The sequence below is a fragment of the Molothrus ater genome, chromosome 16 (assembly GCF_012460135.2).
Source record: "Molothrus ater isolate BHLD 08-10-18 breed brown headed cowbird chromosome 16, BPBGC_Mater_1.1, whole genome shotgun sequence".
Lineage (NCBI taxonomy): Eukaryota > Metazoa > Chordata > Aves > Passeriformes > Icteridae > Molothrus > Molothrus ater.
This window is the reverse complement of record NC_050493.2, coordinates 13,698,562-13,717,293: the sequence shown is the minus strand read 5'-3', so window position 1 is coordinate 13,717,293 and position 18,732 is coordinate 13,698,562. Positions and strand designations below refer to the sequence as shown.

Below are 18,732 nucleotides of genomic sequence, written 5' to 3'. Positions count from 1 at the left end.
TTTTTTGTAAAGCAAAAACCTGACAGGCTTTTCAGTAAAAGGCATTTGGCTTCAAATCAGATGCCTCCTCTCAATGTTACTGCATGATGAGGCTTTGAAAGGGAACCTGCAGGCTGCTCGTTAGAGGGGAGAAAAATTCTTTTCCTCTGGCTTTTGCAAAATATTTCCAGCTTCTCTGTTAGGCTGGTAACTGCCCAGTGTGACTAATGCTCCTGGTTTTCTCTGTGCTGCTGTGCAGTGAGCCATGCAGACCTGGGAAGAGGTTACCCTGCAGCCCTGGTGTTCAGGTCACACAAAAAAGCCCTTGTGATCTATCAGGATTCCAGTTCTCCCTCTTGCTGATACCAGCAGCTCTTGCACCTTGAGTGCTGACCTAAAAAAGCTACAATTGCTTACTCTGAGTTTTTCCTGAATGGCTAATGCCAGATGCCAGCCAGTCAATGAAATACATTCTGGAGACAGCAAAGAGGTTTAATATATAGCATTAGTGGGAGTCCTGGGTTTAAAAATAGATTAAGTCACACAAAAATGTGTTTAAACAGACTTAAATATATTCTCTGGCACATAGGTATTTGCTGATTTTATGGTATTGCTACTGGCAGCTTCTTCAAGGAGGCAGAGGGCTGGGATAATGTAATTTAGTGCAGGTGGGGGCTGCAACAGAGCCATGGGAGGAGGAGGAGGAAGTTTGTTCTAGGACTGTGTTAGCAGAAAATGCTGCTGATTACACTGCCTTTGTCTAGAAAGCAATAACCAGACAGGAGAACAGTGTAATTCCAGAAGAACAGGAATCTAATCCCAAAATAGCACCTGGCTGGCCTTTTCTGGCTGGATGCAGAGGTGGAGGGAGTTTGCTGGAAAACACCTGCAGATGGATGGGACCTTCTGCCTTCCTCTGTTCTCTGCATTTGAAATGCAGATGCAGTTTAAAGCCAAGACTACAACCTACAGCTTTTTCCTGTTCAAAGAGCTACCAGATGAGCATTTTAAAATTCTCCAACGGGGCTGAAGGTTCTTTCCTGGAGCCCCAGAAGCTCAACCTCCCTGAAAGCACAGAGCCAGCTGAGCCAGGCACCAACACCTCTGCTTTAAGGGAGGGCTGCAGGTTACAGAGCAGGTTACACTGAACTAGTGATGCTCAGTAACACCATGGTGTCCTCTGGGATGTCTCCTCTATCCCCACCACAAGATTGCAGGTACCCATGAGATGCAGTGTCTCAGAAGAAAAGCTATGGTGTGAACACTGCTGAAGAGGGGTCTCACACAGGGAATACCACAGGACCAGGACCTCACTCTCTCCCTCTTGGAGCTTGTTGTGGAGCTAAAGGCCTTGCACATTTCCCATGGTTCATCTAACAAATCCTCAGGCTCTGGGGCCCCAGCAGCAGCAGGGCTCAGCACTCAGTGCCACTGGTTAGGCATCCCAGTGGAGTCAGTGTGCTTATTCTGCCCAGGAATGTTTTTCAACGCCACACCTGACCACTTCCAAAATGTCTAGGGCGTGCTAGGCACTGATGGGCAGAACCCTTTTGGCTGTGGTAGAAATGGCCTGATAGCAGACACAAACACCCCCAAGCATAACATCATCTGTCATCTGGTTACTGTTTGTGGGGGAAACAGAGATCACACAAAACCTCCTACGGGAAGGTGAACCCCTCTTACACAGTCCCCAGGGATTCCTCACAAACTCAGGAGAGCCAGGGTACCAAAGAAGGTGATGGAGAGCATCCACAGCCCCTGAGTGACGGCAGAAATGGGCACTGCTGTGCCATGGCTGGGATTTTACACAAGGAGGGAGCATTGGAGCTCACAGAGCCCTCCATGGATGGGGGAACAGCACTGTGGAAGCTGCAGGGGCTACAGGAGCCTCCAGGAGCCCTGTGCCACTGATGCCCACAGCAGTGGAGCTGGGAATTGGCCACCCCAGTTGCTTGCCCAGCAGCTGGAAGCTCTCTGTGGTGGAGGGTGAGCAGAGTGCCAGGCTGGCAGAGGAGATGAGAAGATCACTGACCGCTCGAACGCGTTTAAGGCGCTCCTCTAACTTCTCCTCTGCTTCACGTTCCTTCTGCACCTCCTCCAAACGGTTGATCAGCTCTGCAGCAAACTTCTCTGGCTCCACGTGGATATCCTTTGGCATTCGGTAGGTTCGCTGCAGGGAGAGCACAGCACAGGATCAATGAGAAATCCCACATTTCTGGGGAGCCTCTGAGAACTGGAAATGCCTGTTGCTCTGCTGGGAGCTGGGGGAGGACAGGCTGGCAGGCACTCAGCTGCAGCTCAGCACCTGGGGGCTTGGAAGCTGAGCCACCACTTCCACCAGTTCCTCAGCTGGCACCAGCTCCACACACCACCCTGTCACAGACATGTTTTATGAAAAATCCTTTCTTTAGGATTTTTTTCTCTTGAAAAGCTGAGAAGCTTCAAGAACAAAATGTAAACAATGATTATCTGTTGCTGTGGAATGCAACAGGTTCATCTTTGATTAGTCCATGTTACTTGTTTCTAATTAATGGCCAATTACAGTCAGCTGGCTCGGACTCTCTGAGAGTCAGGAGCTTTTGTTATCATTCCATTCTTTCTCCTTTGCTTGCTAGCCTTCTGATGAAATCCTTTCTTCTATTCTTTTAGTATAGTTTTAATATGTATATATCATAAAATAATAAGTCAAGCCTTCTGAAACATAGGAATCCTAGGTTTAAAAATAGATTAAGTCACACAAAAATGTGTTTAAACAGACTTAAATATATTCTCTGGCACATAGGTATTTGCTGATTTTATGGTAGAGTCAGATCCTTGTCTCCTCCCTAGTCCTAAGACCCCTGTGAACACCACCACACCACCCCATCTAAGGGAAAGGTTTTCTGGAGCTGCAATTCAAAAAGCTCTTTTGGCACCAAATTCCACTCAGGGACAGAAGTGCTTGCTTTTCTCCTAGTGGACACATGGTCAGCAGGAATATCCTGGTCTCAAAGGGTGGCAAAAGAATGTATAGACCTTTCAACCTCTCAAACCTCCTGTTTATAGCAGTTATGGCTTCAGTTTGGTAGAAGGGAGGACTCTGGTGCACAGTTACTCAGTTTATTACAGGAGGATCAGTGTGTGCCAGCCAGTCTCTGCAAATCCAGCCCACAGCCCAAGGTCCCAATTCCCACAAAGCATCCTCTCCTGCTGGAGGATCCTACAGGATTGCATCTCAGCTTCTCAGAGCTGTGCAATGATTCCCTGCTTGCTTTATCAATACAGCACTCTTACAAGCACAGAGGTGCCATTTTTTTGCCTGCTCTGGGTGAATAAATGAATATTTATGGCAGTTCAAGGACATTCTAGATTCCTTATGCTGAGTTACTTTGTCTCTAAATTTCTGGGTTCTGGGATAAGAAGTTTGTGTAGTGAAGTATGAAGCTATCAGCTGCTGCATTCTCCCCCTCATTTTTATCCTTTCTGTGTTATTTTTTTAAAAGAGTAGAAAAGGTTAAATGACACAGCAGAGATAAAAAATTTAATTTGGAGGAAAAATAGTTGGAAATTCAACAGCATAAAGCTCTGCATTCAAATATTTCAATCCTAACATGGGAGAAATATACATTCTGTAGGACCAGAGACAAAATTAAATGTGAAGATGTGAGATAATTCATAGCAAAAGAACAAATGCAGCATCAGAAGCAGACACCGAGCTTGAAAACTTTAAAGGAGGATGAGAGACCACCCGAATTTATCCCAGGCCAGCCAGAAGATCAAAGCAGAACACTAAAATGCTGCTTTGCCTCAAAACCTGACAAAAGTATGCAAATCACATTGGCTTTTCTGTCTCTGCCAGCTGGAAGGCAGGGAAGAAAAGCAGAGGCAGCAAGAACCCACTGATGGCACTGAGGAGCTGAAGACTTTTTCATGACACCCCAGCTGGGTTGCAGAGGTCCCAGTTAAAGCACTGCTTGTTTTGTGTGCCAGGAGGGATGGGTCTTCCTCAGCCTGCCAGCAAATCTCAATCCCACTGACCCATCCGAGCTGGGAACAGCCCCAGGCAACCATTTCCTTCATCCTTGCAGCCACTGGAGAGGGCACAACTTGTGGGAAGTGATGTCACCACTCTGGGATGATGTCTTTAGTGCCACCAGGACCTCCAGCTCTGCAAACCAAAGGCCTGTATCACAAAAAGCTAAACTGCAAAAAAAATGTATTAACAAAAATTATGTTCTGTCTTAAAATATTGGCAGAGGGGCCAAAGCAGCATGTTTCACCTTTGTGTAGTGCAGAAACAGGCTCCAGATGTGCTCCAGCACGGGGGAAAATGTGGCAGAGCTGGTTCCTGCTCTGTTACTCCCTGAGGAGCTTCTCAGGATGTCTCCCTGCTCCCCTGCATAGCCCTGGGAAGCCCTTCTGGCTAAGGGATCCTGTTTCCTTCAGAAACCCCAATCCCGTGACCACCACCACCACCACCACCACCCTTCCTCATGAGGCCATGGCAGCAATTCCCAAGGAGGGAATTCTCTCCCTTGCCTGACAAGTCCCAGCCTGCTGGGTGATGTGTTCCCTCCCTCCTGCCACCTCAGATGCCAACTCTGCACCCTGTGGTTGTTTATGGATGGAACTACCAAGCCCTGCTCCGTTAGACATTAATGAGCCAGCTCAGAGGCAGCTCAGAGCTCAGCACTCACAGTCTTGGGTCTCCCTGGTGCAGCTACCACAGACAAGCACAACTGGGAAAGAATTACCCTTTGTTTCCCTAGCCTTTGATGCAGGGCAGCACCCCAAACCAAAGTCTCTCCTGAACCTGTGGTAGCAGTGGGTGCAAGGGCTGAAGTTTGCTCACCTGAATGTCCAAGTCCTGTCACCACAAGGTGGTTCCCTGCTGTATCCAGGGAACTCAAAATAAGGTGATTCTGGGTCTTTTACAACTGATACCTCAGCATGTTTATCCACAGTCTCTCAAAGTCTGGAGGTGACTGAAGCTCAACTACAGAAATTACAATAACTGAACCCAAGAATCTTTAGGATGAACTTGTTTTCTTCTCTCAGTTGCAGCTGCAAAACCCACTGCCCTGTCCTTGGAGCTTCCCACTCAGCACAACAACTTACAGAGGGTCTCAGCAACCTGTTTGAGGGTGCAAGATGCAGCCCCCTCTGCAAGAGTCTCCCTGAGCATCCACGATCAGTGCAACTGAAATAAACCTCACTTCACCCCATGGATACCAGCTGCACACACCCTGTGCTGTCCTGGTGGGTTCCTGTAAGGGTAACTCAGAGAGCTGGAGACAGGATGATGCTCTGAACATCACCATGGGTCTGACTTTATTCCTAGCTCAAAGGATGGGCTACACAGACTTCCCCAAAACTAACAGTATAGCAGAATAATGAATGCAAATTCCTTGTGCTGAAACAATACAGAAAACTGCTGAGGGCTCTCTCTGCCTCCCTAGACAGCAAACATGGATTGCACTGACCTGGTTCATAAGACTTAAGACAACAAAGTGTTTGAAGCCTTTATCAAATGATGGGCCTGACTTCAGAAGGGAGACAGGGGAAATATGCTCCATCAAAGACCAGCCAGGCTGAGCCTGTATCCAGAGCAGGATCCTTCAGGGCTTCAGGATTTTGAACCTGCCCCCAGCTTCCCATGGGCATTCAGAGTCCTGCCAAGGGACTTGTAAATAAGCTGCTTATTGTTCTGAAATCAGAAGGCTCCAAATGCCTTTGTTCCAAGTAAAGGGTGCAGCACTGTCTAAGAGCTGGCTGGTTTTTGAGGATCCAGCCCTTCAGTCTGGACCAGAATGAGGTCTCTGGACATTCTACATCAAAAACTCAGAAATGAAGTGCTTAATTTTAAAGTACTGTTTGTCTAATGTTTTATTTAATTACCTACCTACTTTTATTCAATGGCACTAGTTACATAGGTCTGTCCAGAACCAAACCATGTGGAGCTGGGGAGGCTGCAGAGGACAACAGACAGGAGGCTGAATGCCAGGTGGATTGGGAAAAATAGAAATTGCTTGACCTGCTTTAGATGGAGCAATCTTTCCTTGTGACAGCTCTGAAGAAGGATTTCTTGGGGTACCTATCACTAGAACATTGTCCTTGACACATGAAGTGTCTGAAGCTCTGGTACCTTTGTGAAGAAGCAGCCTGCTAAGAGAATGTGAGACACACAAGCTCTCCAGTAGCTCCACTAGGCAGCTGCCCTCACGTTTCTCCCCTTTTTTTCTTGGAGCTGGTGGAGTGGGAATTCCATGGATTTTGCTCCATGAGGCAGATGCAGCTCTTGGGTTTTGATGGATTTCACCTTCCTTGAGAAATACAGGTTTAAGGACCATGCTGCACATCAGAACACACTGGCATGTGAAATGTGAAAAGGCTGAAAGGGAAGAATCTCACTGCAGTTTGCAGGTTCCCCATGGGAAGCATCAGCCTCAACTGCTCTAAGATGAAACAGGAAGCTTTTCAACATTACACTGGGGAGAGGTTCCTTGAGCAGCTCCAGGGATCTGTGATTTGGGCTGAACTGTTTCTGACAGATGTGACTGGGCCCAGGAATTCTGTGCTGGTAAATTTCCCTCTTCTACAAGAGGTTTGATGCCTCCATGATGCCTGAGGGGCTGTTGTTAGATCACAAGTCAGTCTTGGAAATGAAAGGAAGATGACAGGCTAGAGAAGCCAAGAGAAAAGAACTTCTGAACCTCCATGTTTCTTAGATTAATGCATTCCTCTGTGACATAAATTTTTAATGGATAAATGGTGTTTCCATACCAGAAACACTAGTGGCAGAGCTCACAGATAGCTGGATTTCAGCATCCAGGGATTAGCAAGGAGTCCTGCTGCGGGAAGGTGTTTGAGGAAAATGGCATAAAACAGCTGATGGGAATTCCGAGCAGGTTCCCAACTCACAGGAGCAGAAAGCTCATTGAGCTGCAGTTACCCAGGCAGCACGAGACCAGGCTCCTCCTGTGCACTCCTCACTTGTACAGCACAGCACAGTGGTCACTCACAACCTTCTGCTCCACTCAGGAACGCTGCAGAATCCACCCTGCCGCACCCTTGATTGTGCGGCAGGACAGGAGAGCTCCCACCCCATGACCAAGCTACAGCAAGAACATCACAAAATGGATTCTTTGTGCAGTTAACAAACCAATCAAACACCAGCTCTTAATGCTTGAGGTCGGATTTTTCTGAATTTGCTGTGGAAAAGGAGGATCTCCCATCCTCTCCTGGGAAGGGACGAATGCCAGAGCCAGGTACAGCCCTGAGTGCTCTGGGCTTTCTCCCTTTCTTTGGGAACTTGCTTGCTCTTTCCTTCCTTGGTGCTCCAAGACTGCTCAAATCCAAGAGAGAGATGGAAAACCACATGAAAGCAACACTCACTCTCTGTGTAATGTGTTCCTGCCAGAGGCACAAACCAGAGGTCTCCCTGCTTGCTGGAGAGTCTCCCCCACTGCATTCCTGGGCAGAGCGCCACTTCACAGAACACAACTTTTCCAAACTTAGAGCACTGGTGACTGGCTAAGTGTGGAAGACGTGAGCTGCTAAGTGTGGAAGATGCAGATCAGGGCCATCCACACACATCCTGCTGCTCAAGAGGGTGTTCCACATAGCTAGCACATGCTGTCACTACTTGGAGGCAGCACGGCTGCTGGGACCAGCAGGCAGCCTCCTCTGAACATATAATCACTGCAGTTTATAGCTTCTGGACTTAACTACAAGTGCTGCTATTAAAAGCAATGTAAGTCCTTTCAGAATTTTGCATAATAGCCCCATAACTCATTTGTCAGGGAATGGGAAGGCCTGTAAAGGACTTCTGAAATGACTTTCGGAAGTAGGAGGTTCCCTGTTATCAGTAGGAAAACATGCTGTGCATTCTGCAGGCACTATCAGCATGGACTCTGGCTATGCTGCAGATAGGAGTCCATAAAGACCTCCACTCAAAGGTTGTGATTTCATCACTGCCACACGTTTGGAAGCTGCTAACCCCAGGTCCAGCCTGATTCAGCCACGGGCTGTGGGATAGCCCAACCACTGGCTTCAGAAAGCAATACTTGAAGAAACATTTGCATGGCTCCTTGCTAATTTGTGCTGTTTAATTCAAAGAGTGTGCAGTTAGAGCTGAATTTTAAAGAGTAACTTTATAACATTTCACACTGGTGTTGTCAAAACACATTGTCTAATTACCTTCTCCTTTCTTGGCTGATTGATAAGAGAGGGCAGAACAGTGCCTCTCTGAAGTCAATGCCAATTCTGTGTCAGTAATTGGCTGGCAGGAGGTGCCAGAGTGTCTGAACTGAACTTTTATTCCCTGGAGAAAGACTAGAACTAACCCAACTTCTCAGTCCTCAGCTCCCATATAAATATGTGTCAAGATGCCTTTTCCCCTGGGACTTAAAATTACAGTGCAGAACCTAATGGGAACAGTGGATGTTTCACAAAAAAATCCTTGTGAGGCATCTGTGTGTAGTTTAGGAGGAATATGTAATTCTAAAAGACTGTGTAGGTAAGTAGGATAATATAAAAATTTATAAGCAGCAGGTGGGCAATTGAAACCTTGTTTTTCACCCCGTTTTTAAAGCTGGTTTCCAAAAGGGTCGATAAAATTTAATGCTAAGTAAAACTAATTAGCCTGCAAGGAACTGCTGCTGGAATGACACTTATTCAGTTCAACAAAAGAAATGTTTGGCAGATGGAAGTTCGTTAAAGTAGAGCTCACTATACATATTTAATGCTCCATACTCTGAGTTTATAACCTGCAGTTCATCGAGGCATTGCCAGTGCACACCATCAACAGAAAGCCACTATTATTTTTATCCAAAAGGTAAAGCCACTGACAAGCTTTGAAGTCAGAGAATATTCAGTCAGTAGTTCCCACTGTTGGGGAACAGCAACAACAATAACAACAAAAAATAAAGGCTAAGCTTTCAAACTTCAACTCTAACAAAGCCATGCTTACAGTAAAAACGGCATCAAGTGAAATAAAAAGGCACCCAGCCAGCCTTTTCAACAGCAACCACACTGTGAAAGCAACTGTGTGAAAAGAGAGGTGACTGAGCTAGGATGGCTATGAGCGTCTGCAGCCAGGGCTTTTATTGTCAACCCAGTGATCAAAGCACAGGAGACCCTCTTAAATCTAAGGAAAATAATCTAATTTAAAAGGCAAAACAAAGAGTGGTGGTTTTGGTGTGGATTTTTTTTTCTTTTAAATCAGATTAAAACAAGGGTGTATTTCTGCTGGTATTGTGCTGCTTTGAGCAGGCAGGATGGGAACAGCTGCGTCAAGTTTGAAGACACTTCTGGAAAAAACAGATGGAGGCTTTTTCTCTCCCTATTTGATTTGTGCTGGAGTCCAGCTGTCCAAAGGGGAAAGAAGCACCTTTATTCCCTACTAGATATTAAATGTCACCTGTAACTTCTCAGAAAAAGGAAACAATAACAAGCAGAGCTGCAGATGGTGATGCAGAGCCCTAGCAGTTGTGCTCATCTTCCAAAGGCTGTTTGCTTACCTGGAGCAACCAAAGAGACAGTGTCAGATAAATGAAATATTTAATCCTGCACCTTTTTTTTTCCCTCCTGCCTTGAGTCCCCAGGTGAGCTTTGCTGAGTCCTTGGGAACAGGTTACAGTTCCTTTGGCTGCTCAGTGCAGAAATACTGCTGAGGACCATTGCACTTCTCCCCAACTGACCTTGTCTGACAGCTGCATCAGCCTCCATGTCCAACAGCCTCCTACACCTTCCACAAACACCTCCAGCTCACCTGAGGGCATGGAACTGCTTGCAGATAAATGCCAGCCAGTGCTTCCATTCTCACCCAGGAGAAACAATCAGCTACTGACTGAATGGTTAAGAAAAATTCTGTCTTTTGGGCAGCCTGGAATGGTGAGTTTGGCAGAAGGCTCCAAACCTTTTCTTAGCACAATGTATGTCATCTTGAAGCACCCCCAAGCGAATACAGCACTAAGGGGGATTAAACTCAAGCACAAGCAGAGCAACTGTCTGCTAGAGATCTCACATATTTTGCATATTTACCCCTGGGAAGGAGATAATGCTACTTACAGGAATGTGAGGTAGTGGCACGCGTCCATTTGCTTTGGCACTTTCTTGCATCTCTCTGCGATGCTGCTTTCGGAGTCTGTACGGTGGGATCCCATCTCTGCAGGAATAAAACAACACCACACCCTGCTTTAGTGCCTTTCTCTGCCATGTTATGCTCATCCAAGCCTTGCTGACACAGAGTGGCCCCTAGGAAACCCCTTCATGTTTGCATGGCCAGAGTACGAGGGACCCATGCAGGGAATGATGCTCACACAGGTCCCTGAACCAAAAAAGCTCTGGCATGGGGGGCCAGGAGCACTTACACAGCATCCACCAGGAGCAGAGTGAGGCAGGGCTCCTGCCACTGCTGCTCAAGGCAGAGGGCAGGGAGAAGGACTTGGACTGCATCCTGGTACCTTTTATAGTTGGTTGCTTTCTATAAAGAGCCTGTAATGTACACATTAAACCACAAGGCAGGCTAAGAGAGGGGGGAGAAGGAGGAGTGGGAGCTCAGTGAGCATCTACTCCAAGGGGAGCTCAGTCAGGGAACAAGGTATATATTTTTAAGAGAGCGTGACAGCTGCTCAAATGGCTTATCAAAGGAGGTATAGGCTCCACTGCTCCCAAGGCAATCTCTAGCTCAGTCTGAAATTGTGGGCTTGATACTGGAGTTGCTGGAGGGAAGAATCAGCCCCCTCCCCAGAGGAGGCTGGATGAGGTTAGGAAGGGATGTCATGGGCAGTCACATCCAAGTGAGCCAGCTCTGCCTGGCTTTGTGCCTGTGCTGAAAGAGGTGGTGACAGAGGTCTCTGCAGGAGAGGGAGACAGTGGTGGCCACAATCCTTGGTACACAGGGGTCAGTGGGTCAGAGGCACCAGGCTTTGCTAACCACCCCAAATGGCAAAGCACCACTGCCTAAGTGTGACTTCAGGCAAAGAAAGGAAATGCATTTTTGTTCTCACCACTGCCACCACCCTGCTCACACCCCGGGACCAGGAGAAGAGGAGTGAGTGGAGCCCAGTTATGAAAGGACACAAACCCACCTCCTGGTGACCTTGTGTTATTTGCAGAAAATCAACCAATTCAAAAACAAATGCAAGCCTGGAGCCTGGCAATGTTGAGCTTTTTCATTTTACACATTTCCCTGACTCAGGAGAGGTAACTGCCTGGGAGGGCCATGCAATGCCACAGAGGTGGGCAGAAATGAATGGAGGGATTTGGTTTGTCCCAGCTACCATGTAATTCCCAGGCACATCTTCTACCAACTCTGCACCCCTTTGAGCTGTGAAAACGAGCCAGTCCTGACACATCTCACAACACGAGATGTTTGCACAGGCCAAATGTCCTTAACACCTATCCCCCTCCCCAGCTGCTTCCCCAGAACATAAACCAAACAGTTTCACCCACAGATTTTTAAAGTCAAGGTGCCATTTGGCAAGAATAACACAATTTACTGTGGTGTTTTGCCTGCAAACCTCCTGAGTTTCAAGCACCAGCCTGTGTGAGGATGGTCACCACTAGCTTTCATTCTCATTCCCATCATGCTGGCTCCCTGGAAATGCAGGTGCAGGCAGAATTGCCACCAACCTACATCAGAAGAACCTAATTTCATGCAATAACCAAGGCATTCAAAATGAAACACCATTAAAATAAAATAAAACAAACCCCATGATTAATGACAAGTGCTTTTTAGCAGGAAGACAAACGAGGGAACAGAAAATGAGCCTGGCTAATTACAGCTCTGGTGAGTGGCTGCAGGTAATGCAGGAGGAGGAGGAAGAGTGTGTTGGGAGCATCATCTCTGCTGTGCCTGCAGTGACACGGCCTGGGAACAGGACAACTTCCCCACGTTGCTGTACAGGCATCATGACAGTGCTCATTAGGTGGCTTAATTTTCTTTAATGATGAGAATCACAATGGTTCAAGAGTTTCACTGCATTGTGACGCGGCCTTTTCTAGACTGGATGGTAACAAAACAACTGCAAGTTTTCAGAGGGAAAAATAAAAAACCTGGGGGATTATTTTAGCCATTGCTTGTCGGTATCAATAGTCAACATTTCAGCTTAACCAGTGCACAAAACCTGGGTGCCAGAACACAACTCTCACACTAAAGCCACACGGCCATTCGCAGGGAACGCGGCATTATGTTAGAAAGTGCAATTTTTCTTTCTTTCTCTCTCTCTCTCTTTTTTTTTTTAATTCTCCCCAGCAGCAGTCCCAGCGGAAAGAGCGACTTTTGTTCCCAGCACAGTAGCGAAAGGCTGATAATGGCCTCTAATCTATCCGGCTTCAAACACATGTTCAGCCCCGCTGTGCTGCCTTTGATGTCATTTTAACTAGATTCCCCAATGCCACCTCTGAACTTGGAACATTCCTTCGTTCAATGTACTGTGCCAACTCAACCAGAGGAAGCAAATTCAAAGATAAGCACTTTAATTTTATCCCAACAAAACCTTATTCAATAGATGGGGGGAAAGCAAGGAAAACCAATACCATACTTTTGTTTTCCTTTTGTCAGGTAACTTGCTTTGAGATATTTTCAATAGATGGAGAAATAATATATATATATATATATATGAAAAAAATTAAACTTTTTTTTACAGCACATCTACTTTTAAAATAAAACTTTCCCAAACTGTTTTTCCTTGTTTCATCACGTGATTCCCTTTAGCACCAGAAAGCTCAGTGCTGAAAGGCAACGAGGGAAGAAGAGTATTTCTGTTGCTTATTTAGTGATAATGCAATGAGTTTACTGTTGGGGAATTGTGGAGGCTTCCTCCCCTCTCCAATCTGACCTGCAAGAGCCTCTGGTGAGGAGTGGTTTGGCTATGGCTCTGCACATTGGACTCCTCTGACAAGAGGTGTCTTTGCTCCTCTAGACAGGCTTCAAACCCAATCATTATGCCTAACACATTGGAAATCATCGTTTGGGATCTTTTAAATTAAAAAGCTGATGAACTTGTTTAAATGTAGGAAAACTTGGGGTAATTCTGGATCACTAGCCTTAGGAAAGACAGGAAACAAATACACAGCCAAACTGGTATTTTCTATCAATTACTCCTATCAAAGCACCCCTGTCACAAGAGACTTTTCTCACATAAAGAAGCATGATAGGAAAATCACCAGGCATTGTGATTAAAGGCCAGTCACCCAAGGAATAGCATTTAATCTGCAAGACTTTTTGAAGGAATAACCGCTGTCTTAAACCCCTTTGTTTGGGGGATTGGCCATCCCTACTCTGGAGCAGGTTTGACAGGAATTGGGGAAGGAGCATCCCTCTGGCCAAGCCCACAGGCACCAAGGGCTTCCCAAGTGCCTGGGGGAAGGCAAAGCTGTCTCCCAACTAAGATAAGCCAGAACACCTGATAAGACCAAGAGGAAGGAGTATTGTTCAGCTGGAGCACAACACTGGGCTGAAGAGGAGACATTATCTCCTGTTTACCATGTAAGCTCTTGAAGAAATCAAGATAGATATGGACCTAAGGTGTTTCTGCATCTGAATTGGAACATCACATGGAGATTTCATGGTTTCAGCTGCTGCCTTCCTACCTACAGTTGCCTTAACTTGCCTCAAGCATCTCTGTTGTGACAACCCCTCCCACCCACAGACTCACCTCCTCCACTTGGGAAGATGCTATCCTCAAGAAGGGTTATCTGAGACAGCAAGAGCAGTTTAGGACTGTGCTGGAAATGTTGCTGCAAGTCTGGGGCAGGCTCTGAGCAGCCCACGGGGCAGGCAGAGCCCCAAATCCCTGACTTACCACTGACCCTGCAGGGAACATCAGCGGTGAGTGACTCGACCCCACCTGTGGCTGGGCCAGCGCTCGCCAGAGCCTCTCACTGTGTCCTCCCCAGACCTTGCCTCACACAAACCAGCTAAAACAACACAGCTGCCCTGCTGATTATAAAAACAGGTTTCAGCAGAGAGGACCAGAGCTGTTTTGCCTACAAGGGCAGAGGAATTCCTATGACACAGGAAGACTGAAAAATAATCAGCGGAGCGCAGGCATTTAAGAGCAATGTTTTTTAAGACACTCAAAAAGCAAATTACTCAAACAACAGGGACTGATAACATACTCGTTATATAAATTCAACCCATTACAATAATATTTAACAGTGCTTGGAAAGACATCCTGTTGAAAGCTGGCCTTTTAGGTAAGTGTGCTTGTAACATCACAGTTTTACAATCTGTTTGGTGAGCTGGTGACTCCTAGAAAATCACCCCAGCTCAGGAGCTGAGACAGGCAGAGCATCACTCAGGTCTTTGCTATTGGCTTTGCATGCAGCCAATTCCAAACCCCATGTTGCTGGGATCAATCCAACATCAAAGCTTAGAAGGGAACTGGTGCAGCAAATGCTCCGTGCCTGCTTTCTCCACTGGCCTGAGCTGGCCAGCACTGAAGATCCTGCTTTGCTCTCCTGGTTTATTAGCATTCCTCAGTTAGCCAGTGTTTGCACCCCAGTTGTCCAGACAGATTTTCCTCTGATGGAGGGTCTGAGCCTTGGATCACACCTCATTCATGTGCTGCCTTGGAGCAGAAGCCAGATTTCTTCATTATTGAGCGTGACTGCTGTGTGTAAACAGCACACAGAGGGAAGAACCTCGCTCATCAGCAAAAGAGGCTTTTATTGCCATTTTCCTCAGAGAAGGCCTAAATTCAAAGCACTGAGACATGTAAGTCTTGTCAAGCAGCAGGAGTCCCTTCTTTAACTTCATCTGGTTGTTCTTCATTTTTGCTGCCTTGAGCAATTCTGCAAAAATTCCTTTGAAACTCAGGAAGAAGATAGGTTCAGCAGTGCCATGTAAAATCCGAGTAAAATCTGGTGCTGGAGTTTTAGATCATGTAATGAAGAGCAAGTGCTGAAAACAGCCAGAATCTGTGTAAGCCAAAGGTCAAGGCTGTACATCCAGAATCCCAATTTTGGATTCTGCATGGATCCAGTTTGAGAGGCATAGAAAGAATGGATCACCCTTATGAAGTTCAAAACTTACTTAAAATGAACCACTAGGATTGGGTTAGTTATTAGCAGAAGGCAGTGGTAATTAAAGTCCTAAAGGCAGCCTATGGTGAGCATAGGAGGGATAAAATGCCTAAAGGAAAAAGAAGCATAGGATGGCCAGTAAGAAATTATTCTGCCTGTGAAAAAAACAAACTGTGGCTAGTGAAATAAAAATTAGGAAGGTGAAGAACTCTGGCATGAATGATCACAACTTATCACAGGTATAACCATCAGTGCAGCCCCATGAGCCCACTGGACCAGTAGGAGAGGAAGTGCTAAAAGCTAATTAATTTTGAAGAGTTCTTACATCTGTCTCTCCTGATAACAAGAAGTTACACGACTCCTGCTACCTTCAGAGCACTCCTCCATATAAATTGATGCATATGAAGAACTGCAGAAGGATGTGGCAGACCAGCTAGATTTGTATCAAATGGAGCCTTTAATTAATGGTCGTCTACAGGGTTCTGTCCTGGGGGCATCCTCCTCCTCCCAGGCCCCTTTGGCCTAGGTCTGACTTGTGCATAATGTTTGAGGAGCTGGTATCAGGGTGCAGAATGAACTCACAGCTGCTCCTACATGGCCCCAAGCCTCCATGGAGCCAGAGAAGAGCAAGCTACAGGCTCAGGCAGGGCAACCACCACAGACACAGAACCCCCCTGCCCATGTTACACACTCCCTGTGTCACTGTATGAACTCGGGGCAGGTGGGGAACTGTGGCAGCACCCATTAACAGCATCCACGGCACAGGCTGGAAAGTTTCTCCAACAAGGTCTGACAGCTGCTGACACTCACAGTGACACTAAACGAGCCTCTTGGAGGACTCTCTGTTTACAGCACTGCCATTAATAAAATCTTCTCCTAATTCTGTAAACCTGTCATCTCTCGCCTGAAGAATCAAAGGGTTTCTACTCTACAGAAAGACACTTTGCATTTGCACTACTAAAAACCAGACCAAACAGTGAATATTTTTCCCCAAATCCTTTTTTTGTATCACAGAGATGCAGTCACAACAAAATCTAACAACCCCTTTTTTCTTTCTTTGCAGACCATCTTTAAGGAAGGCACCTCGTGGGTGAGATACAGGGTGTTGTCACGAGAGACAGAAAGGGAAAACATATTTGGCTGGGGCTTATCAGCACAAGTTGTGTTAAAGTGCAGTGGTCACCAGACAAACTAGAACTGGTCAGTCACCAATCCTGCTGCAGAGCAATCACAGTCTGAGCTGTTACTCCATCTGTTGTGCTGTGCCCAATTCTGAGCTCCTCAGGACAAGAGAGACAGAGCTCCAGGAGCGAGTCAGAGGAGGTCAACAAATGGACTGGAGCATCTCTTATGAGGACAGGCTGAGGGAACTGAGCCTGTTTAGCTTCAAGAAGAGATGGCTGAGAAGGGACCTCATCAATGGCCATCACCTGCAGGGAGCTTTCAGAGGATGGAGCAGGCTCTGCGCTGCGGTGCTCAGCAACATGACAAGAGGCAACGGGCAGAAACTGATGAAGTTCCACCTGAATATGAGGAAGAACTTCCCTCTGCAGTGACTGAGCACTGGAAGAGATCATCCAGAGAGGCTGTGGAGTCTCCCTCACTGGAGGTAATTCAGAACCATCTGGACACAATTCTGTGAAATCTGCTCTAGGATGATCCTGCTTGAGCAGGGAGGTTGGACCAGATAACCCACTGTGGTCTCTTCCAACCTGATCCATTCTGTGATTCTGAGAATTTGGCAGCATAAAATCTCAAGAAAAATACCCAGGTAAGCAGAAGACTCTGTCTAAAATTCAGAAGATAATGTATCTCAAATCAGTTACTACACAGTCATCCAACATTACCAATTCTTGCACCTGGCTTAAGAAACATTGCAGAACCTCTGACAGAACACCATTTACATCACTCAAAAATATTTTTAGATTGCTCAAAATTTTTTTAGATTGCTCAAAAATATTTTATGCTGCAAACATTCACAAGAACTGGCAAGGCTGAGTATCCTGCACAGGTGACAAAGTTGTCACAGATATGTTTTATGAAACATCCTTTCCTTAGGATTTTTTCTCCTGAGAAGCTGAGAGGCCTCAGGAGCAAAATGTAACCAATGGTTATCTGCTGCTGTGGAATGCAATAGGTGGATCTGTGATTGGCCCATGTTGGTTGTTTCTAATTAATGGCCAATCACAGTCAGCTGGCTCAGGCTCTCTGTCCGAGACACAAGCTTTTGTTATCATTCTTCTTTTCTATTCTCAGCTAGCCTTCTGATGAAATCCTTTCTTCTACTCTTTTAGTATAGTTTTAATATACTATATATCATAAAATAATAAATCAAGCCTTCTGAAACATGGAGTGAGATCCTCATCTCTTCCCTCATCCTCGGACCCCTGTGAACACGGTCACACAAAGTGACTGAAAAGACAGCGAGAATGACCTTGTCATGGTCCATTCAGACATTCCCCCCCATCCCAAGCCTCTCTCCCAGCAGAACCCAAGGGCAGCAGTGCTGAAGGCACGTGTGGCTGTCCCCCAGGAGTCACTTACACGCTGCTGTCTGTCAGGGACATGGTGTCGGCGTCGCTGGACATGCTCTGCTGCTCGCTGTCATTGGCGCTGGTGGCTGGTGCCAAAGCATAGCCCGTGTTGACATAGTAGGGGTTAACAGGCTCTCTCCACGAGCCATGCCTGTGAGAGAAAAATGAGAGTTAGGTTAGAAGGACACAACCTTGACCATGCTCTGCATCACCAGGCAGAAGGACTCTGCCTGGAGCCCCAGCCCCAGTGATGGGCTACAGAATAAGCTGTGTTCACACTAAGTTGCACTGACAGAGCCATGAAGCATTTGACTCATAACTGGAAGAAAAAGGGAATTCATGGAGTAATGAAGATGACACTGTTAGAGATAAGGGAGGGAATGAGACTGTATGGAAGAAGTCTTGTTTCCATCAGGGTTTATGGAGTCCATGGGCTAGCTGCATAGCATTGTCATTCTATGAGAATCTAAAAGCAATACCTAGACAGTAATACAGCATTCTTCTTAATCAAAATAGGATTCTGCTCTTCCAGCAGGGAGAGATGTGTAGCAGAGCTCACCCATTCATTCTATGCTTACTTTAACAGCCCTCCAACACGTCTGCAGAGGGAAGGAGGTGAAGCAAGAAACAGCTGTTGCTCACAGCACACTACCTAAAATTGATCTCCAGTGTTGCACTGAGGTACACTGGACACTTGCAAATTCCACTAGGAAAGACCACCTAATCACACCAGCTTTTCCAGTGGACAGTCTGCTCAGGGATCTATGAAAGCTTTGCACACAATCCATGCCTTGTTATTCAAGTACACATGCAGGCCAACCTCCTTCTCTTCAGCAAAAGGTCAGGAAGGGAGGCTGCCTGCAGGAGCTAACCTGGGAAATAAGTTCTTGCTCAGGAAGAGACCTGATGGTGAAGCAGCCTGTGAACCAAGAAGGCACAAATTCCTTCATGCTCACTCTGCCACCATCATAGAAAAGCCACTGCTGCCAACGTGCCTCCAGCTCTGCCACCCTGCAGGACAGACAGGCCATGCAGGCATCTCGTTCTCCTGCAAGTTATTTTGTAATGTGCCAGAAGAAGGAACAAGCTGAAATGTTCACATAAACCAAAGAGCACTTAATCCCCTGCTCTCCCTGCCTGCCCCTCTGCATGAAGAGCAGCATTTTTAAGATATCTTGAAGCTGATGAATTCCTGAGTTTTCCAAGC

At 46.5% G+C, this 18,732-nt stretch overlaps 1 protein-coding gene across 3 annotated transcripts in view; it reads right to left on the bottom strand.

Moving 5' to 3' along the window:
• AXIN1 (axin 1) overlaps positions 1 to 18,732 on the bottom strand; it is a 78,096-nt gene that overhangs the window by 13,804 nt on the left and 45,560 nt on the right. For all 3 annotated transcript variants that reach the window (XM_054516597.1, XM_036392248.2, XM_036392249.2), the window contains exons 3-5: positions 17,536 to 17,676; positions 10,030 to 10,126; positions 2,012 to 2,149 (exon numbers count right to left, since the gene is read on the bottom strand). In XM_054516597.1, the coding sequence (XP_054372572.1) occupies positions 2,012 to 2,149; positions 10,030 to 10,126; positions 17,536 to 17,676 (376 nt within the window). The remainder of the gene's footprint in view (positions 1 to 2,011; positions 2,150 to 10,029; positions 10,127 to 17,535; positions 17,677 to 18,732) is intronic.